This window comes from Lytechinus pictus, chromosome 7, assembly GCF_037042905.1.
Source record: "Lytechinus pictus isolate F3 Inbred chromosome 7, Lp3.0, whole genome shotgun sequence".
In the NCBI taxonomy this organism is placed as follows: Eukaryota; Metazoa; Echinodermata; class Echinoidea; order Temnopleuroida; family Toxopneustidae; genus Lytechinus; species Lytechinus pictus.
In genome coordinates this window covers 31,152,797-31,176,329 of record NC_087251.1, presented here as the reverse complement: position 1 = coordinate 31,176,329, position 23,533 = coordinate 31,152,797, and the positions used below count along the sequence as shown (strand labels likewise).

At 35.4% G+C, this 23,533-nt stretch overlaps 1 protein-coding gene across 1 annotated transcript; it reads right to left on the bottom strand.

The window, feature by feature from the left end:
• Positions 1–11,314: 11,314 nt before the first annotated feature.
• Positions 11,315–23,255, bottom strand: LOC129265280 (uncharacterized). The gene is made up of 9 exons (XM_064101470.1): positions 23,185–23,255; positions 21,953–22,110; positions 18,870–18,938; positions 17,700–17,857; positions 17,047–17,151; positions 16,336–16,496; positions 15,048–15,679; positions 14,410–14,576; positions 11,315–13,980 (listed from the first exon to the last, which is right to left on the bottom strand). Exons 1-9 carry the CDS (start codon positions 23,253–23,255, stop codon positions 13,687–13,689), a joined length of 1,815 nt encoding a protein of 604 aa, XP_063957540.1. The 3' UTR covers positions 11,315–13,686.
• Positions 23,256–23,533: the final 278 nt, after the last annotated feature.

Below are 23,533 nucleotides of genomic sequence, written 5' to 3'. Positions count from 1 at the left end.
TAGTTCCTTTGTTTTTTATTGTTAGAATTATACAATATTTCATTTTTTACAGATTTTACAATATGGACCAACTTGATTGAACCATTTAGTATTAAACAATGCTAATTGCTCGTGTTCAGGGAGGAATTAATCGTTGTTTCACACGACAACGGAGAAAAATTGAATATTTCATATACTAATATACAAAATGAAGTAGTGAGTGAGTGATGTTATTAGTCTCCTCATTTGCATACCGACAAGGATGTGAATATAACTGGTTTGTGAAATTAAGCGAAACTTTAAAATGTTGTAGGCACTAGCGTACCTACGGGGGGGGGGCAGAGGGGGCAGCCTGCCCCCCTGACGAGCCACAACCCATGCAAATGACGTATCCCTGCCCCCCTGACGAGCTTGAAAGACCTTTTTTGCCCCCCCCCCCTGACGAGCTTGAAGACCTTTATTGCCCCCCCCCTGACGAGCTTAATTTAATTTTTTAATTTTGTGATTGGAGACCTTTTTTTTTTTTGCTTGCTTGTCAAATTTTTTGGCCGACGGTTTTGCCCCCCCTGTGGAAAATCCTAGGTACACCACTGATTGTAGGCCTACCTATTATCTTTGTGTATTTCATATAAGATTCTCAAAATATTCCTTTTCAGGTGTCTCGATTGTCAAAAATGAAGGCCTATGAGCTAGCGCTGTGCGCTCGCATTTTGATTGGTGAGTTCTGTATACCTATACAGTGGCGTAACTACCAGGGGGTATGGTGGGCACGTGCCCCCTATCGGCTGCCCCCCCCCCCCCCAAAAAAAAAAAAAAAAAAAAAAAAAAAAAAAAACGGGGAAAAGGAGAAAAAGAGGGAGAAAGGAAAAGAAACGTAATGTTTATTATAATGTTATATTATATCATAATCATGTTACATAAGAAGCTTTTTTTTTCATGACTTTATGAAACAGTTTGCTCAGGGCCTATGTCTTCATTGTTCCTGGTCATACTCCTGGTGCTCGCATAGACTGTTTAACGAGATGTATAATCCTGTTGTACTAAAACCTCCCGTTTTCAAATCAATATACACCAAATATATTTCCTCGCAATTCGAGTTATTATTGTTTTATGTAGTGACATTTGCTTCTTTTTCATGACTACTTAAAGGAGAATGAAAACATTGGAACAAGATAGTTTGTGTGAAAACAGAAAAGTCAAAGAAACAGATTAACGAAAGTTTGAGAAAAATCAGACAATTAATGAGAAATTTATGAGCATTTGAATATTGTGATCACTAATGCTATTGAGATCCTCAAATTAGCAATGCGACCAAGATGTTAGATGACACTTGTGAACAACTCTCCCCATTTCTTTAGTATATATTTCACTTAAATTGCCGCTTTTCAAAAGGCTTTATCACATCTATCAGTAGATCATGTGTTCTTTCTATAGGAGGGCATGTAATACAGATTTTTAAAGAATACATCATGGTTAAAAGTTTGTATCACCACAAGAAAAAGCAGAAAGAGACATTTTGAGGGTATTTTATAGTCCATCAAAGGGAAGGTTGTTCACTTGTGACATCACACATCCTTGTCGCATTGCCAAAGGGAGGATCTCCATAGCACTAGTGATTGCAATATTCAAATGCTCATAACTTTCTTATTATTTATCCGATTTTTCTCAAACTTTCTTTTTTCTTATTCTTTGATTTTTCTGTTTCGTCACAAGCCTACTTATTCCAAAGGTTTCATTCCCCTTTAAAGTGATTGCCCAATTTTAAGGTCTTAATATAAAACATTTCCTGTCCGTTGCTAACGTTCGCATTAGTTGATTGGTGAGATGTCTGCTCTTCATGAATTCCTAAAATCAGTCCTTAAAATGTCAATTTTTCTGATCTGAATATAAAATTTTTTTAGCTCGCGCTTCGCGCTCGCATCATTTGGTTAGTGAAATACGTTAGGACTTAGTGAATTCCTACAAACAAGCCTTGGAATGCCCCTCTTCAGGTCTGAATTTCATAAATTTTCAGCTCGCGCTTCGCGCTCGCAGTATTTGATTAGTGAGATGCGTATGATAATCATGATTACAATGACTACAAAAAGTGCTTCATATGTTTAGATGTAATTCTAACAAAATCAGCAAAGGATGCCACTATCATTAGATGACTATGCTGAGATATTTATACTCTTAATGGATACCTAAAATATAGTCCTTAAAATGTCCCTGTTTGGGGTCAATATATACAAAAATTTCAGCTCGCGCTTCGCGCTCGCATTGTTTGTTTAGCGAGACAGGTACGTATCACGATTACAAAAAATTTGCTGATAATGTCCCTTTTAGGTCTGAATATCAAAAATTTTCAGCTCACGCTTCGCGCTCGCATTATTTAATCAGTGAGATACTTATCCGTTTAATGGCATTGCATGTCCTTAAAATTTCTCTATTAGGTCAGCATACCTGGCTACTGAGCGCGCTCCCTAAGTGACACCAAATTTGTGGTGGTGCCCCCCCCCCCCAATGCCGTGACCCACGGTACGCCACTGTACCAATATATTCTATAACAAACTACTTGAATTCCCCCCATTTAAAAATTTCGGATCGCGATTTGTGCTCGCATTATTTGCTATAAATGTATCAACCCATGAATGCTGTTCATGATTACAAAAAATATAAAATATCCAGTTTTTCAGGCCTCATGCACTGTCAACCTCATGCACTGTCAACAAATTTCACGCACTCATTAGGCTTATTAGATTAAAGGGGAATCCAACCCAAATAAAAACTTGTTTTTATAAGGAAAAGAAAAATCAGACAGGTTGACAGGTGAAAGTTTGAACAATATTGGACAAACAACAAGAAAGTTATGAATTTTTAAAAGTTGTAAATATTGGTAATCACTATACCCATGGAGACTTCAAATTGGCCGCATATGGGATGCCATAGTGATGTAAGGCAAGGACTACTCTTCCATGTACTCCAATACATATTATGGCTAAAATGTCATTTTCCCCAAAAGTTTTATTTCAAATTATATTTTTCTTTCATGAGGACATTAAACAATATACTACCTGGGTTATATTTAGATTACTGCCCCAGGGGAATGGGTACTTAGGAGAAAACCACAAATCCCTGATAATAAAGTACATGGCCTATGGGAAAGTTGTCCTTGCCCCTTGCCATAATTTACTTACCCAGTTGCCAATTTGAAATCTACATAGTATTAGTGATCTCAATTTCAAAGCAGCTATAACTTTCTTTTTGCTTGTCCGATTTCTTTCAAACTTTCACCATTCTGTTTAATTTATTTTTCTCCTTCCAAACACAATATTTAATGGCCAAGGCTGGATTCCCCTTTAATAAATATGAAATAATTTTTTTTATGAATTCATAACTAAATTGTCCCTTTTTCAGAAAAATATATCGACAAGTTTTAGGAAGAGGAATAGAAGATAGGCATCATTTTTATATAATGACAAAATGTCCTTAGGCCTTAAATGTCTCGATCCTAGGTTAAAATAATAATAAAATATCAGCTCGCGCTTCGCTCGCATCATTTATTAAGTGCTTTCCACATCCACTTCACAATTCCCCTATATACACAGTGCTTTAAATATTTCTTAAATTGACCCATTTCATATCGGAATTTCAAATATTATTTCCAGCTCGCGATCCGCGCTCGCATTATTGATTTTCATGATGAAAAATTAAATGTATTCAGAATGCCCAGATTCTGTCTAACTCTAAAACACGTGCACGCATGTTTATTGAGATACGCATCTTGATCTTATTAAAAACGTGCTAAAATTATCCAGTTTCAGATCAGAATATCAAAAATTTTCTGCTCGCGCTTTGCGCTCGCATTATTAATGTAGGAAGATACAAAAAACTACCCATCATTTTTCATGAGTGACAAAACATGAATCGAGTGTCCCGTTGGGGGTTTGAAATCTAATTTTTTAGGTTGGAATATCAAAAATGTTCAGCTCGCGCTTTGCGCTCGCATTATTTAATCGTTGAAATATGTATCGTCTGAATCGCTAATTCAAAACGTCCTTAACAGGTCCCTTTTCGACCAGGCCAGAACGCACATTAAAAATTTCTGCTCGCGCTTCGCGCTCGTAGTAATTATCTAATTACATACGCATCTTGTTCAGGTTCACAAACATTGCCCAGAATGTTCAATTTTCAGGTCAAAATACATGAAATTTAATTATTTTTTTATATCGCATAGGGCTTATGAGATTATTGCACATTAATGTTGTTTATAAAGTAAAGCTAGGAAATGACTGTTAGGACATGGGCGTTTTGCCCGCCCCCCCCCAAAAAAAAAAAAAATCACGACCAAGAAAAAAAGAGAGAAAAGGAAAGGGATTATGGTGAAATATAATGTTATTTTCCAAATATTATGTCAAATATATCGCGCTTCGCGTTATCATTATTTATTTAGGCCTTGTGAGATACCTCAATGTGTTTTTAAGAATAAAATTTCGGAATTTCTTTAACTTCTATCCCCCCCATTTTTTTTTTTTTTTTTTTTATCTAGGTGCCCTCTACAAAAGTTCAACAAGCCCCCCCCCCCGTGCAACCCTGCTGAATAAATCACAGCTTCGCCACTGATGAGGAGATTGAGTCGATTGCTTCGAGATTGCATTATTCCCAAGAGGTTATCATTTATATTATTGAAGGCTATTTTAAATAACTAGTAAAGAAACTACAGCTCCCGTTCACACAATATTCTAGTAGGGCCTTCTCTGGTGAGAAGTTAAACCAAATTGAGACCCCCAAAAATCGCTCGCGCTTCGCGCTCCCATTGATATTACATTATATATTCATGGATTTTTTTCAAGAACACATTAAAAAAGTGGTCTTTAATTGCTTTTTTTTAAATGTGATTATGTAATAAGATAATTCAAAATACATTTAAGGCTTTTAAGTTACATTTAAGTTAGCCTGGCCGGGAGGGAGGGCGCGCCATTTTTCGAAAAGTACACATGGGCGCCAAAAATCATGTCAAATTTGGGTCCCCCTCCCCACGAAATCTTGGATCCGCGCCTGGTACACATTACCTACAAAAGTGAAGACACGCATTTTTGCCGAGATGAATTCCTCTTGCTATGGCACACCTTGTTCGCGTGTGAAATATTTCAGCCTGTTGAAAATAATATTATATTGCCGCGACGTTTGTTTTCTGTGGGAAAAATTGGAGAATCAAACAAATCACTAGCTCGATCATCAACTACCTCATTATTATTAATAAATTAAGACTTTGAAAATGTGTTTTTGGTTTTTTATTATCATCTTTCATTTTTAATTCCCTTTAGAATGCTGTTTCGGTATTACGAGGTCGGTCTGTACAATCTTTTAAAACGGTTTTTGCCTAGAAACCTGGAAAGGGGGAGGGATGCATCTGGCGCGGATCCTGAGAGGCCGACTCCTGTGAAAAAAACAATATGACCCACAAAATGGTATTGTGTCTGATCCGGCTAGATCAGCGCCTGGAATTATGCATCCCCATCTTCCCGCTGTCCAAGCCGCTGTTCAGCGCCCAATCTTTTACAAGAAGTTGTCACAATAATGGTGCATGTTTATCAAAACCATTGTCATGAGATGTGAATATATATCTTGTATTTATGATGGTTTTATGATGAGACCAATCTATTTGTTTCTTATTTCCTGTCACATATTTCTTAACTTCTCATTCCCTCCCCCTCTCTCTCTTCCTTCCTCCCTTCCTCTTTCTCTTGTAACTTATATCTGACCTTGTCTCTCCCTCTCCTAATTTCTCTCCTGTCAACTACTTCTCTCTCTATCCGCTCTCTTAATTCTATTTTTGAAGCCATGCATGATTAACAGAGAAAAGAACACATACACTTGAGTTGAGGACAGATCACAACAAAACCTTTTATTGGGTGTGGGTGGTTAACATTGATCAGAAACAAATCAGACACACAAGAAAAGGATTCCATTAACTTATAATTCATTAGAAAATTTCTGGAACACTATCCTTAGCGTGAATAGGTTCATCAGAGATAAATTCAGATTCATGTATGCCTATATCAGAGACTGTGCAGGGCCAATAAATGTTGTTACCAAATTTGATTAGGATTTCTAGTCATATGAGAAGAGCTCCTATTGGTTCTGGGGAGTGTTTCATCAACATTTTTGTCTGACAAGTCAGCCCTGACAACTTTCCTTGATTGTGATTGGCTGAGAAGTACTGTTACTGGTAACTGTCGGATAAAAATGGGACTTGACAGATAAAATGTCTGACAAGTTCTTTCATGAAACACTCCCCTGGACAATCCTGTTTAAAAAAATCTGCTATAAAATTGACTTCCTGTGTAGCAATCTAAAAAAGAATGTGGAACAAATTGCAATGAGATACCAGGAATATTGTTTCTTTCTGCATGTGTTGATTGTTGTGAAATAATGACATGTGACTATATTTCAGAAATAAAATTCACAAATAATGAATTAACATGCATCAATGTAATGGTAGAGGCATACATAGATCTGAATGTATATTCACAATGGCCCGTCACTGAAAGTATTTAGATGATTTAATGATTTTGATTTAATTATTTCATTTTTAAAAATCATGATTGTCAAGAAACATACCAAATGCCTTCATTCAACTAGGAACGTACTACGTATACAAAAATAATGATTGAACTTGCTTAGATTTTAAGTACCACAAATGTACCTTATGTTCAAATAAGTAATATATTGTTGCTCACACAATTGCATAAAAGAATATTTTTGGTTGTTAAGTTCCTATTGTATATCCCATTTAGGAAAAATGACATAGATTAATGTAAATAATTCATTGTATAACATGAGGAGATTTCTTTAAAGTAACATCATTTACATATCCTTCAAAAAAATAAAATCCCCCTTCCTACGAAAGATTAAATTCAGCAATTGCATCATTCCATGAAGTTGGGGCATGAATTGTGTCATTTCAGCATAACTCAATACTGATTGTACTATATATTTATTTGTAGGGCTTTACTTTTGTATTAAAGGCATACAGTTTACTGGCAATTTGGGGCCATTTAGACTAATTTTCCATGAAGTTATTAAGCAAAACAGACAATGATGCTGTTATAGGCACATGGTGTTTGTGTAATATCAGGATATTTATATTTGGTCTTAAACGTCAAATCATGGCAATTAGGTTGACCAACACTTGATACATTATGTACATTCACTTGTTAAGTCAGATAGCTAAATACCTCAGATTTCCTTTGCATGTAGTTCTATTTTCAAAAATAAATTGTCAAAATTGTCACTATGCTAATCGGTGTGCACCAAATGTGACATTTCCCAATGCGACATGGACACTGACAATTTTAACATTTTCTCTTGAATGCATATAAGAAATCTGAGGAATTTAGCTAATAGTAACTGACTTAACAAGTAAATGTACGTATTGTTTCAAGTTTTAGTCAGTCTAATTGCATTAATTTAACTTTTGGACCAAATGTAAATATCCCGATGCTACAAGGACACCGTGTCCACTAAACAGCATTAAACACTACTTTGCTTAATAACTTCATGGAAAATGAGTCTAAATTGCCCCAAATTTCCAGTAAAATGTATGGTCTTAATACAAATGTAAAGCCTACAAACAATAAATGTATAGTATAATTAGTATTGAGTTATACTGAAAGGTCACAATTGGTGCCCCAATAGTAATTCTTTTCATGAGGTTTAACATGACCAAACACTACATGAATGAGAGAAAACTACAAATCAAATGTTTATTGGTATGAAATTATGGAGAGAAAAAATTGGACAAACGCTGAAAGCAAGAATACCAAAGGGATGAAAAAAAACACTTGTGTAGGTATGCTGAGATCTATTCATGTCTTTAGTTGAATATCACTTTGAAAACTGTCCATGAAATAGTGATTTCATGCAATACAAGGACAGGGCCATATTTCTAATTATGTAACAACCGAGTGAACTTAGAACATATATCATGTGACAAGCTTTACAAAGAAATAATAGATAACCAAATGGATTACTTAATTGGAATATGTTCACTTATGAATAATCTGAAGTGATGCTACAGTAAATGATCCGTCATCCTGAGAACGTCGGTATCATTCTAAGAATAATAATAATAAACATTATTTTTGTGAAAAGGAGTTCTTTAATTATGAGTGATAAGACAGGAGGCAAAGATACTGTTGATCTCTATTATGCATATTTTTACATAACAACCCTGTAACTAGATGCATTATATCGCAAAACTCACTTATACACCATCATAAGAAATTGGGCATGGCCGATTTTTTTTTCTTACATGAGATCAAGTTCATATGATTTTTTTTAAAGATTACATAGTAAATAAAAATATGTGATATATGTTTCAAGCTATAACAAGGTTATAACAGAGCAGCATTGTTTATTTGGCAAAATACATGTACATCAACTAATATATTTTTGTGGATAGTATTCACAACAAATCATTACAACCCTTCTCCATCAGATATTAATCTAATTCTAGATAAAACCATGATCGAACTGCTTTAGAAATAAAAGAGCAAAATATATTTGAACAAAGCGTTGGAGATTGAAGGTGATCGAGCAAAAGGAATGAAAAAAAAATTAAAAAAGAGATTAACATGTCAATGTGGCATTCTTTCTGCCTGTCATTTCATAGACATTTTAAATATACTGACTTTAATACGAGTTGAAAATGACTGTTCACCGATAATTGGTTAATATGAAAGAGGATCATAAATCATATTTCAAGTTTGAAATAATTATTTCAGATATTTTAAGAGCAGCATACAGTATTTCAGAATCAATTCTTATAGATAATTTAATTTATGTTCCCTTCAAAAACTCAGGTTCATCAAATCTGTACGTGTAATATAAATGATAGAGTACACATTATTCCCTCCCCTTAGTACTTGGCAAGACTAAAATAAAACATCAGAGCGATCACATGTAATTTAACATAGTAAGATTCAGAAACATGATTTGAGCTGTCATAATTAATATAATATTCCAAATAATGATATAAAAAACATGATTAAAATGAGGGAGGGAAGGGTGATTTCTTATTTTACATTTTGCTTGATGGTCATAATAATATAACTCAATTTTCATAGAGCGCAAAATATAGTTAAGTCTCTTATCGCTTTAAAAGGTAGTATGAGAAAGAGAGAGAAAGGAAAGGAAAACAATCATATTGAACCTAAATACATCATAAAACATAACCTAATAACATTATACATATTTGAAATTTAATTTTGACAATTTGAAAAAAAGATAATGCATCATTAGGAAATTTGGATTTATCATTTGAAACGGTATTTATCATTGGAAACACTTTAACATAGACTCATTCCAAAGTTCAGGTATTGGATATTGAAATGCTCTTTGCCCATATGAAATTGAATTTAAATTTTAGGGGGATTATCATCTTTCTGTTACTTGAATGTAGTTGCCTGACCGGGTGATACTCATTGAGAAGCTGTTGTAGGTATGAAGGGGCCAAGAGTGATGTATTGGTATAAAGGCAAAACCCTCATTAAAATGTTCAGTTGTTTGATATTTCAATATTTCGATACCGAGGAATTATCTTACCACCCCAATGCGATATTACTGCAGATTTGATAATACATTCCGTTAATGGTCATTTACATTAAAATCTCTATAACCTACAGGTCAGATACTGGCAACCAAGGATTCTAGTCAATACACAATATTGAGAGGGAAAGCTGCTGCACTTCACAATGCCTTACAAAATATAACAGAAACAAATAAAGTGAAATTCTCTTGCTATTTTGTAATTGCTGGGGGCTTATGCAAATCCGATGTGACCATTCACCACTATACAGCCACGCAAACTGTACCCATATCAATCTAAATATTGTAACATACACCATGTATCATATACATACATACACACTGTTGTACAAACAGCCCATCACCATATAAGTCTGTACAAGCAAACATACCAATGTCTATTCATTTAGCATTAAACCATACAGCATTTTGATAACCATAATCACAATCCAAGATATTTTGTATAATGTTGGCTTTTAGTTTCACATCAATGTTCCAGGTATGTCACTCTATTTTGTAGATATTAATAAAAGATTCCTATCTTAACAAATATGTTGTATATAGGTATAAGCGAATCAATTTGCAATTTACATGAGCTCTTAGCATGCAACGGTAATGATAGCATTTTGTTTCTTGACATAATCTTGCTTGTATATTGTTTGAATTATCAAACATGAAATGCAAAATAAATCAGCAAAGAAACACACTAACATAAAGCTGAACAAAAGTATGCCCTATTCCCACTCATATATGTATGTACAATATTAAATAAAATACACAACACCTTCTTCTATGCCTTACAACATTGATCTTATATAGAGTGTAATGTTCTTTTTTTGCTAATAACTTGTGATGTAATAATGGGCAATTCATTGCAACAAATTTAAAATTTGTCAAAAATTCTTTTCCAGTAAAAGAACACAATTTTTCTCTTAACTATCAACATGATAGCTTCATGTAGGTAAAAATAATAACAAGAAACAATTTAGATACCTTAGCTTACATTATACAATAGGTTTATACATGTACTACCAATTTGATACTAGTTACTTTTAACAATTTTAATTATCTATTTAGAGAAAAAAAAAAACACCAAATCAAAAGTAGTGCAAGTGAATAGTGATTTGGGTTCTCTGATTTCTTCAGATACCATTGCTTTTACAATTTAACAGAATATAAGGACTATTAAGAGCAATATGATAAAGCCATTGCTTTCTCACGCGAAGATAGTAAGCTTGAACACGAAAAATAAAATCAGAATAAAAATTAATTTAAATTTACCTAGAGGGTAAATAATGGAATTATGGTGATTTTACCATATAAGAAGTGCATCACTAAAGGTAACTTGATTTATAATATTCCATGTGAAATATATAAACATCAAATACTTCCATGATACGTTTTATATATATATATATGTATATATATATATATATATATATATATACGAAAATACACATTAGTGTAATAAAATTTAGACTCCTTTAAAATCAAACCATTCTGATCTTGCAGTGATTTCTTTTCATCAAATATCACAAGGGTAAGCATTTTCATATCCATTTCTTAGCATTCAATATTCCCCTTGAGTTATAAACATACACCAACTCCAATGAATAAACACATATGAACACACTACTTTCTTACAATGCCTCGCGAATAGTATACAGCAATATATACACAGGGATAGAATTACCCAAGAATCCACCTTCTCCCCTTGTAATTATCTAGATCTTAAACAAAAATTTGAGGATATTGACAGTATTTTGAGTTGTCTTTCATAGATATCTTTATTTTGAGTTGTTTCTTAAAGTATATCATTGATTTTTTTTTAAATATAAATGAGATGATTTGGAATCAAAGAGAGGCAAGATGTCATATTTAATATCTAACATTCAAAATATTTGTATTTCTATATATGGAAGATTGTAAAGTATATGTACTGCTACTAATGTCATACAGGTTCACATGTCAGGATTTAGAAGTGAGGCTTACATTCTAAATCCACATCTTATCCATTATCTCAAGGACTGGTGTTAGGTAAAAAACAGTTTTGCCTGAAGACACAATTATAATTAAACAATTCCACTTACTTGCTTACTTGCCATTGTTAAAATAAATAACTCTGGACATCACAATCTCTACACATATTTTGTTTTTAAACAAAACAGGAGTAATCTACATTTCTCCTAATTAACACCACAATGAATTCTTTTTATCAACAAAGACACACATACACACACATGCACAGATAACATGAGAGACAATGAAGAAAAATAGTTTTGTGTACAAAATTATAAAGTCGTTTTTAAAACTTCCATTACTAAAATCTGTTGTATCAAGAATATATTTTCATGCATCAAATGTATTAGTCTTCTTCACGCTTCTTAGAGAACAAAGAAATAAAAATATTTTTTCATCACCCCGAAATTATCTGATGTAGTAATTGATAATTTGTGGATCATTCTCTGTAAACTAAAACCTCTTCCCTAAATTACCCCCCTGACTACCACAATATAGTTACATGAAGTGTATGATTGAAGATCATATTACATTTACTTAACTTACCCAATGGTAAATAAATGGTAAATAAATTATCTATTTCTCAATAGTGATATATTTACATCAGGTAATTTTATAGACTACACAAAAAAAAAACAATGTTTGGTGAAAATATAATATAAATCATCTAATATACAAAAGTCATTTCCCAAACAAATTTCTATTATGGTATACATAAATGGAGGATATATAATAATTTGACAGGAAGCATACATCTTTTAGTGATCTCAAGTAGATCCAAAGTAAACATTTCAGGTCTAAGTGAAATCAAGAAAAGTTGTAAATAATGAATTTTAGCACAATCCCTTAATCTCACAAAATAAACAAAGTTGAAGTATGGATTCGAAATCCCCATGAAATGGAAAATAAAGATAGAAATCTACTGAAAATCTCAATATTATATTTAACCCCCTCAAAACTGGCTCATTGTGCTTTGATACACATTCTCCACAGATCCAAACCTGCATATATGCGTGCTCAGTATCCAAAGGGTTAACAAACTTATTGTCTTTTATGTTTTCTACAACAGACCACAGTGTTGGGTAAGATAAACCTGTGGGTCCCCACAGGAAGATGAAAAGGTGTATTAAAAAGGGAAATAAGGTGATAAAAAACAAATGTCCCAGGAACATTTCTGTACAAAAAAAGAGGAATTACATTAACCCAGCAATATACATAGCATGTAAATGTTCGGTGTAATATACATCACAGAACATTGTACATTATAAGAATAAATGTAGCAGGAAAAACATCTCATCTATTTACAATAACTTTTAATAGTTATGTTTAAGGTTTAGCATGCATGCCAACCCCATAAAAAAAATTTAAAATACTTACTTTCAAGTTTACATAAAGAGACATGAAAAATTAAATCTGGAGGAAAAAATGTGAACTGGATCATGTATGATAATGGCTTCAGAAATACCAATTTACAATCAAAGGCTGTATTGATAGTGTGCCAAGACAGAGAAACATCAATCACATTTGTGCATTTATAGGGCATAATTTCATGTTTTGTGCACATCCACGACAACATCCGTTCACTATTCACTGACATACATGTATATTTCAAAGATGTATGAACCTACATTTAGTTCATCACTACTCCACTTTTATTTACAGAAACAATTACAAAGAATCCAAATATCATCACTGTAACATTCTTCCCCTCCAGTTATGCTGAAGCGTATGTCTTTGAGCAAGTTCTCTGATATACTGAAGTTTTAATAAAATCATGACTACAACATTCCATACATAGCAGACCACTTATAATATACAATGTCATTATGGAAAGCTATCCTGGAAATAAATATTTTCATGGAAAGCTACTTTAAATGCATTGATATTAACCCAGGGGTGTGAGTGGTCACAAAAAAAAGATCTGAATAAAGCTGTTAGAGTGTTGAAAAAGTCTGAAATAGAAAAAGCTCCCATACATTTGATACAGAGGAAAGCCAAAAGTAAGCTGAAATTAAGCTGGAAAAAAAATCTGAAATCAGCTAAAAATCTGAACTCTCACACCCCTGTAATAACCTTTTCTCTTTCTCCATCCCTGTTCTATCAGGGGTTCCATGAAGGTCAGTATGGGGCTGTTAGGTCCAGGGCTTGCAAGAGGTCTTCCCCCTGTAGCAACCTGTTGGTAGGCAATGGAGCATTGACTTCTGCATCCAGGTTTGTAATGAGTGGCAGAGCAGCTCCTAGAGGCAATCCATCTCTGCCTAAGAGCTGGGTGATACTGCTCTTCCTCGCAGGCTGGCCCTGATGCTTAGGCTCTTGCTCTGGTTGGTTCTTGGGCTTGATGGATGATGGCAGGTTGGATGTGCTAGCATGCAGTAGAGTGTTAGGGCCTTTAGAAGAGCCATTCCCAGAGACCTATCAAGTTTAGAATGGGGAATAATTAATTTATTATAAATTATTTAAATCGGCAACCATCGGTCTATTATAATCTAATCATAAAAAATTTCTTAACCTTATCGGAAATGGAATATGCCATTGTTTTAAATTATGCACCTGGGACAAGTTTGCTAGTCTATCTTATGTTCAACTGTGTAATTAAAATGTTGTTAGCTATTAAGTCTATATTGTTAAAAAAGATCATTGTTGTAGTATTTTATTAGTATAAAGATCTTCCTGGACAATACTCTGATTCTAGACAGGGCTATTATGTCTAAATAAAATGAAATAAATCAATTTGAGCAATTCACAGTCTTTACCAATAAAGTTTGCCTTGACATTTGTTGACCAACTGAATAAAATGATAGGATAAAAAAACAACGAGATCCAAGTTGGAATATATCTTACCCTTTGAGCAACTATTTGTAGTAATTGTGAATGTCTGAATGGATTGACATTGTCTTTATCAACTTTAGTAAGGAGTGCTGATAGTAGATCCATGTTATTATCTCTTGGAGTCGGCTGTTGTCCACCCCCTCCTCTTGCTGCGCCTGTGTCAATGTAAGGACTCTCACCTGAAGATAAATAATACAAAATGGAATTGAGAATAACACCAAAGAGGAGGTTCGAGTAAAGATGCTTCATAATGAATCAAATTCAAGGTATTTAAATATCCCTGTTAGCAGTGAAACAAGAATGTCTGAGATGAGAAATCACATTCATCCTTTCTAAAGTAAAATTGCATTTAATTTTCAAATTCTACTTTTTTTTGTGTAAAAGTGGACATTGATGCCTACATTACACTCTTACAAATCAGCAATGACCAATCCCTATTTCTCTCCATTCTTACTGTTTTCACAAACTGCTTATGTCATGATATTTAGAGAGCAATACAACCTTTAATATGAACTAAAAGAACTGAGGCAAATCACTTTAGGAATTTCCGTCATTCAGTGGATCAGATGTATAGCCGTTATAGAATTAGACATATTTGATTGGGATTCTAAAGCTCACAATGATGTTGGGTAAATGAGAAGATGTATTACCTGTGGATGATTTGTCAAGTTCTTGGTCTGGTTCTCTCTTGACATACATGACCCTGTCGTCATCCTCTCCTCCTCCTCTACCATTCCTCATCCCAAGCATCTCTAACAGCCCATCCGACCGACTTATCTTGCTTCTAGGAGCGCAGTCACCGCAATCTGGATGCTCCTGCTTCCGCTTGAGGGGCGGGGATTGTATGCTTGTTTGGCATCTCTGATGAGGGGGCGACATGATGTTCTGAGGGTTGGGAGACACCTGCTGGTAGGACGACATAGGAGGGTAGGGGATGTACACACCCAGAGGCTGCTGGATGGGTGCAGGAGACGGAAGCGGTGAGGCGAAGAGTCTGTCGTCTTGATGAGATGGTTGGCCCAGTGGAGACAGAAGGTTCGGATTCATCGGCGAGTGCAGCATCGGCGTGGGGGCACCGCTGTGGGGCGACATGGCCGGGGAGAGCAGGAGCGGGGTATGCTGAGGAGTGCTGGGTGAGGAATTGGGAAAGTAAAGATTGGGTACACTGCCGCTCAGACTGCTGTTACAGGACTCCATGGGGCTGCCTGATGTACGACAGCTGCTACTCTGAGAGCATGGGTAGTCCATCCCATTATCTTCCATTGGTCTTAGGTTCTTATCACTGTGTGTGCAAACAAAATGAAATAAGAACGTAAGAGCTTGTATAAAAATACATACTGTAAACTATCATGTGACTTCAAAAACACCTTCATTTACATGCCTAGAACAAGACACTGGCATAAGCACATTTGAAAGAAATCATAAAAGATGTGTAAACCCTTCATATACCATCATTTTCTGGGAGTAAGTTATTTTACATTACCGTATTAAAAAGCTTGACATCGTATTTTTTTCCAATTAAATATAAAATCTCATATTTATGATGTCTTCTTGTGGTGAGAACCAATCAAGATAGACATTACCTACCTTACATAATGTTGAGGGAACATGACAAGAATGTGAGATGAATTCAGCCACACCCGTTTAACATAAACAAAAACAGATTCAAAACTCTCAACAAGTGACTGAAAGACTGAACAAAGAAAAATTCACACCCTCAAAAGCGTCACATTGAACACTTTAAAATTTTCTTTGACTTCATTGATCCCAAATTTATCCAATAAAACCAATTTTTATATCATATTCTCCATAAAATATCTGTTTTAGGACATACACATTCATATAATCTAGTAATAAACTGGAATGGTGACAGTTACCTTTGAAGGGATTTAACAAAGTTTAATATGCTTTTTTATATTCCCTACGTCAGATACTCACATTGAACCTGTGCCGAATGGATCTACAGGCATCCAAGTCTCACTCGTGAAGGGATCCATGTCACCAAGAAGAGAATCGGTTGACAGGTCAAAATCCTCACCCATAGGAATGTATGGAGCCCTCATAGCTAGCTCATCACATGGAAGCTGTTGCTTAGCAACCTGTAAAATAGTATCAGAACAATAATTATAAAAAACATTACTGATGACTCTTCATTTTTTAAGTATGAACAATCATTAATGCAAAGTCTTACGGGGATGTCACTGAAAATTTCTTACAACAGACTGGAAAAGTAACCTAGAATGAACCATTTTGTTAATAAAAATACATTTTCTTTGGCCAAAAATAAGCTAGCTTTATCCTGAAAATTGGCATTCCTACTTATAATCTCTCTAAGAAAATTAATATGACAGCACACAATCCACTTACTGCATGATGGCCTAATCTAACTCATCAAATTATGAATCTGTACATGAATACACAAGAGAACTTGGTATGTAATCACACTTGGTCTGGTAACAGTACACTCTCCATACTCATACAATCATTTTAATACATTCATTTTTCAATATTCTGTGAGCAGCAAATCCATCGATACTGAACTTGGTAAGCTTAAGTGACTATAAATGCATGCTCAGGTAATATCTTTTGAAGAAAAAAAACAAGTGGAAGAATATGCCTTGTAAGTAAAACATAACTGCTGATTCTTACCACATCATTGATAGGTTGCTTCTCTGTATCCAGGTTTGGTCTTTTGTCAAGTAGCAATGGATCATTGTTGGTACACAGGTACTGAGTCTTCAATACACCAGGGTCCTATGAAAAATAGCAAGAGAACAGAGCCATAAAGATACATAAATATATATTTAAGATATATCATTATTTTAATGTCAGCACTTTCATGCTATACGATTGTTTGAATTGATTTATTATGTACAACAGGTCAAAGATTTAACCAAGCCTAAACAAAAACATGGTTTCATTTATGTTTTTATCATGCAAAACGAGTTGTCTGTGTCAAGCCTTTGGCATTTAATGACTCCTCGACAATGTAAAATTTACAATTGCAATGTAAAGCACTAAGAAACACAGTGCAATAAGTACTGTATAAATGTAACTATTATTTTTCTCATTATTATATGTTTCTATGTGGAACTAAAATAAGTAAATTAATAAATAACCTTGCATGGTTAGATCTTGGCATACATGTATGTAGATGAAATCTGGGCTCCAATGCTCACGGTCAGACCAAAAGCCAAAGCAAATCATGCCAAAATGTGGATTCCAAAAGCATTTGTGAAATTTGGTTCTTTACAAATTACTTCTAAGCCATGGGGAGAGTGATAGGAGATTGACGGCCATACCTGTACATTCATGACCATCTCGTTAGTGTTCTGCGGTACACTGTCATTGGCTTGGCTGGGCGGTAGAGGTGCAAAGGGGTCAAACGGCACAAAGCTGTCTGATTCATTGAATCCTTTGATCCCACTATTCATGTCAATCCTCTGACCTTCTGAAGGATCTAAATGTGAGAAGATTGAAAATAATGGATGAATATAATATGAACAATAAAAGTTGAGACATACTCTCATTTTATGATAATAAATAACAATATCTTTATTGGAAAAAATTGATGAATACAATATAAACAATAAAAGTCGAGACATACTCTCATTTTATGATAATTACATCTACAATGATTCATATATCTATGATGAGGATTGCTATCTATTATATACCAAAATCATGATACAGCAAGATTGGCTTTGTTTTGTTTCATTTATAATAACCTTAACTAGGATAGAATGTAATATGCAATTACTTTATTGTCACATTTCTGTCTCATTTCGAGATGAAAAAGATGGTCTCCAATCATACAGTGTTAAAAAGTAAACAGATGTACATTAAGAGGAAGGAGACAGGAAATTACTAGAGTCAAATAGGTCAAGTGCAATGGCTTAGACAAATACAGCTACAGGGAGGTGGAAAGAGAGGTAGGATAAATGGGGGAGGATGGAGAGATGAGCAGAGGGGTATAAGGGGTAAAAGGAGTAAAGGTGTGGAGGGATGGTAGGGGTATGTGGATTTGGAGGGAGCAGTGATGGGGTAAAAGGAAGGGAAGAGGGATAAAAAGAGAGAGGATGGAGAGATGAGCAGTGGGGTGATAGAGGGCTAAAGGGGGATTAAAGGAGGGGAGGAAGAAGGGTAGAGGAATGGGGGTAGGTAGGGAGTAGAAACGGGACAAGGGTGGAGGAGAGGGACATAAAGAAAGGGAAAAGGAGAGATGAGTAAAAAGGGAAAGGATAAAAGAGGGCTGTCGAGGGAGTAAAGGAGGGGATAAGGGTAGGAGAATGGGGATATTGTGGGAGCAGAGATCAACAAAGGAGAGGAAGAAGAGGGATATAAAGAGGGGAGGATGGAAAGATGAGTGGAGGGGTAAAAGCGGGCCACAGGAGGAAGGAGAAAGGGTAGGAGAATGGGAGTAGTGTGGGGGAGAAAAAGGGTTTGTATAAAGATAATATACTGGCATTTACCCAATTCAATCATGACATCGCCAGCAGTCGGCGCTAAGTAAGCCAATTTCTCCTCCACCGCTTGAGACGCTGTTCAAATAAGATACAATAAAATGAAACATTACCAAGGCACTTCATTCTCATCTTCAATGAAATGACACATTACCAAGACCCTTTATTCTGATCTTCAATGAAATGAAACTTAACCAAGGCATTTCATTCTCATCTTCAATGAAATGATACATTACAAAGGCTCATTACTCTGATCTCTAAAAAGCACTTGATTTAGATTTTCTAAGATCTCTGGATTTTTCCATCAAGAGTAATAAGCAAAGGAAGTCCATTTTGTCTGATCTATGCATCGTCAAATCATTGGCGAATATATATGAGACCTATTAGTTGACAATGGATTGATAAATGGTAATAAATGAAAAGGAAATTCATTTTGAAAGGTGATGGGAATGAGGGAACTCTGATGATAAAGGTCAGGAAGTTGAATGGACACTTAGCCAAGGAACTGACATATCTTGTAAATCAATCCTCATGTTTACTATCATTAGTGCAAAGAGCATTCTTGGATCATATATCCTGTGCAACCTTTGTATTTCTTAATTTTCTTTGCACATTTATTAAAGAAACACTAATATTCCAAGAAGATCAAATCAAATCAAATGAAATCATATTATAATATCCTACCAAATCATATCACATATTATTGTATCAAATCATATCTAATCAATTCAAATCTTATCCAATCCAATCCAACCCAACCCAATCCAATCCAACCCAACCAAACTAAAACCCAACCCAATCCAATCCAACCCAATCCGATCCAATCCAATCCAATCTAATCCAATCCAATCCAATCCAACCCAACCAAACTAAAACCCAACCCAATCCAATCCAATCCAACCCAATCCGATCCAACCCGATCCGATCCAATCCAATCCAACCCAATCGATCCAATCCATTCCAACCCAATCCAATCCAATCCAATCCAATCTAATCCAATCCAACCCAACCAAACTAAAACCCAACCCAATCCAATCCAACCCAATCCGATCCAACCCAATCTGATCCAATCCGATCCAATCCAATCCAACCCAACCAAACTAAAACCCAACCCAATCCAATCCGATCCAATCCAACCAAATCTGATCCAATCCAATCCGATCCAATCCAACCCAATCCAATCCAACCCAATCCGATCCAACCCAATCCAATCCAAACCAATCCAATCTAATCCAATCCAACCCAACCCAATCCAATCCAACCCAATCTGATCCAATCCGATCCAATCCAATCCACTCCAATCCAACCCGATCCAATCCAATCCAACCCAACCAAACTAAAACCCAACCCAATCCAACCCAATCCGATCCAACCCAATCCGATCCAATCCAACCCAATCCAATCCAACCCAATCCGATCCAACCCAATCCAATCCAAACCAATCCAATCTAATCCAATCCAATCCAACCCAACCAAACTAAAACCCAACCCAATCCAATCCAACCCAATCTGATCCAATCCAATCTAATCCAATCCAATCCAACCCAACCAAACTATAACCCAACCCACTCCAATCCAATCCAACCCAATCCGATCCAACCCAATCCGATCCAATCCAATCATATCTGATCCAATCCAATCCGTTCCAATCCAATCCAACCCAATCCGATCCAACCCAATCCAAACCAATCCAATCTAATCCAATCCAACCCAATCCAATCCAACCCAATCTGATCCAATCCGATCCAATCCAATCCAACCCGATCCAATCCAATCCAACCCAACCAAACTAAAACCCAACCCAATCCAACCCAATCCGATCCAACCCAATCCGATCCAATCCAACCCAATCTAATCCAATCCAACCCAACCAAACTATAACCCAACCCACTCCAATCCAATCCAACCCAATCCGATCCAACCCAACCCAATCCAATCCAACCCAATCTGATCCAATCCAATCTAATCCAATCCAATCCAACCCAACCAAACTATAACCCAACCCACTCCAATCCAATCCGATCCAACCCAATCCGATCCAATCCAATCATATCTGACCCAATCCAATCCCATCCGATCCAATCCAATCCAATCCAATCAAATCATATCAAATGAAAACCAATATTCAACTTCAAACTACTCATATTGGTTGATTTGATAAATTACATTTTGATCGTAACTGCACTTTTAGCTCGGTGATAACACATAGTAACAATTGTGGATCATTGACCAAATTTGAAAACTATAAAAAAAAAAAAAAACAAGTGGAGCGCCTCTGGCAGTCTCACCTGCATCACGCGATTCAATATAGCAGCAATGCTGACTTTGAAAACTACTATAACATAATTATTCACAAAAACACAATTCATATAATGATACAATACTATGTTCAATGACAATGAATGACAGTTGACCTTGATCATGCGACCTAAGACTTGTCAGGGATACTTGATCTAATAATTACCTCTAAAATGGCCAAAGTTCATTGACTTTAAATGACCTCTGACTTTGGTCATGTGACCTGAAACTCGCATGAGATGTTCAGTGATACTTGATTACTCTTATGTCCAAGTTTAATGAATCAGATCCATAAAACTTTCAGAGTTATGATGGTAATTCAACAAATACCCCCAACTTGGTCAAAGTTAATTGACCCTAAATGACCTTTGACCTTGGTCATGTGACTTGAAACTCAGGCAGGACGTTCAGTAATACTTGATTACCCTTACGGTCAAGTTTCATGAACTAGGTCTATATACGTTTGAAGATATATGACAAAATTTCAAAAACTTAACCTTAGGTTAAGATTTTGATGTTGATTCCCCCAACATGGTCTAAGTTCATTGACCCTAAATGACCTTTGACCTTGGTCATGTGACCTCAAACTCAGGCAGGATGTTCAGTAATACTTGATTAACCTTATGTCCAAGTTTCATGAACTAGGTCCATATAATTTCTAAGTTATGCTGTCATTTAAAAAACTTAACCTTGGGTTAAGTTTTTATGTTGACGCTGCCGTCAGAAAAGCGGCGCCTATAGTCTCACTCTGCTATGCAGGTGAGACAAAAACAACTCTAGATTAATTGACTTACAGTTACACCCAGCCAGATAGAGAGGGAAGTCATTGGAAATGTTGGCATGCTGAGGAGCAGCAAAGGTCTGTTCTTCTTTCATCTCAACATCTTTGATCACCTCTTCTTCCTTCTCTTGTTGACCGACTGAGAGCACTCTGTCTCCATGCTCCACGCCACTGCATAAACAAAACAAAATCAGTAGTAGTATGATTAATCATTCAATTCAAGTTCAGAGTAAAAAACTACAAAGAAATACAGGAAATAGGCTTATCGTACAATCAAGGCAAAAAAAAAAAAGGCAAACTTGTAATTTTCTGTTGTTTTTCCCCAAAAAATATGAGATGTTGTTATACTAATCAGGTCACTCAATTGGAGTATTACAATATGCACATATCCCTAAATACATGAACAAAGAAAAAAGAGATTAAAGAGGACTTAGGGCAGAAACAAGAAACATTTTTCCTTTGAGCTATCCTATTTACTGTTGATATCCTGTTGCTGATATGAAATGTAAAGATTTCTTGTAATTTGGCAGGTAATAATGAACTATACAGGAAAGTAGTTTGCAAGAAAGACAAAAAACAATGGGGGGGGATATCAAAACAAGAAAAATACCATACAAATAAACAAAAGTCCATGTTAAAATCTTTTATCATAGCTTTTACATAGCTTTTTTTTAGTGCTTCACCCCCAGCACCCCCGCTTCCCAGTAGTCTGCAGGCACAGACCCTGATTGAAACTTTGACCAACAAGTGTGTCTCCACGCAAAGACCAGCACATACAAAACTTGCTGTTTCAATTCTTGAGCGAGAGGGCCTTCAGTACACAAGGCATGAGTAGGCTCCACATTCAGACCCTTAACTCAAGTGAAAGGTTTGCAGGCACAGACTAGCTTCCCAGGGCCGTGCCTCTAAAATTGTTTTCCTACCCTGCCTGTTTCTCTCTATTCATTGTTACTATACTACAATGAGTACCGACATGTATGATGTATCATATATTTGTATTGACTATTTGAATTCACAGATATCTTTCTGCAGTCAAATGTTACACAAAATAGTATCCATCAATCAACAAAACCTTTAGGCCTATAGTATATTATTATGTATGACAGACTTTTGCAACCACTAGCATTGATAGGGTTGATTTATATCTCTATGAGACCATTACATGAGAATTCATAACTAAAGCTATCAATGCACATACATGTACACGTTCATATTGAAGTTGGAGAAATTAATCAGTAGTCTCACGATGGATCGTGAGACAACTGATTGATTTCTTCAACTTCATCCATCACCACGATGAACCTCTTCCACATCATGTTCATATCATTACATTACGGTCATCTCCCAAGCATGTACTGATGTACACTGTACAGTTTATAATTAGAGACAAGGTGAATTTGATCAAGGAGCGTATTTGAAGCTCCATAATCTGATTCACTGCTAGGTTCTGATTATTTTTCTATGTTATTCCTACTAAACTGATTCATGAATCTTCACTGCACTGTATATGGCATAAAAAATGCAAATTATAATCTACAAGTTACTTCAATATTGCTTTTTTTATAAAGACCATACATGTACCGGCATATCCTGA

Bases quoted from the DNA above. Each gene is read 5' to 3' on its own strand.
- LOC129265280 (XM_064101470.1), bottom strand. From the start codon at position 23,255: ATGATGTGGAAGAGGTTCATCGTGGTGATGGATGAAGTTGAAGAAATC. The intron at 18,939-21,952 runs GTAAGTCAATTA...TTATTTGAACAG, and splicing joins CTATCTGGCTGGGTGTAACT to CGTCTCAAGCGGTGGAGGAG. The intron at 16,497-17,046 runs GTAAGAATCAGC...ACTATTTTACAG, and splicing joins AGCAACCTATCAATGATGTG to GTTGCTAAGCAACAGCTTCC.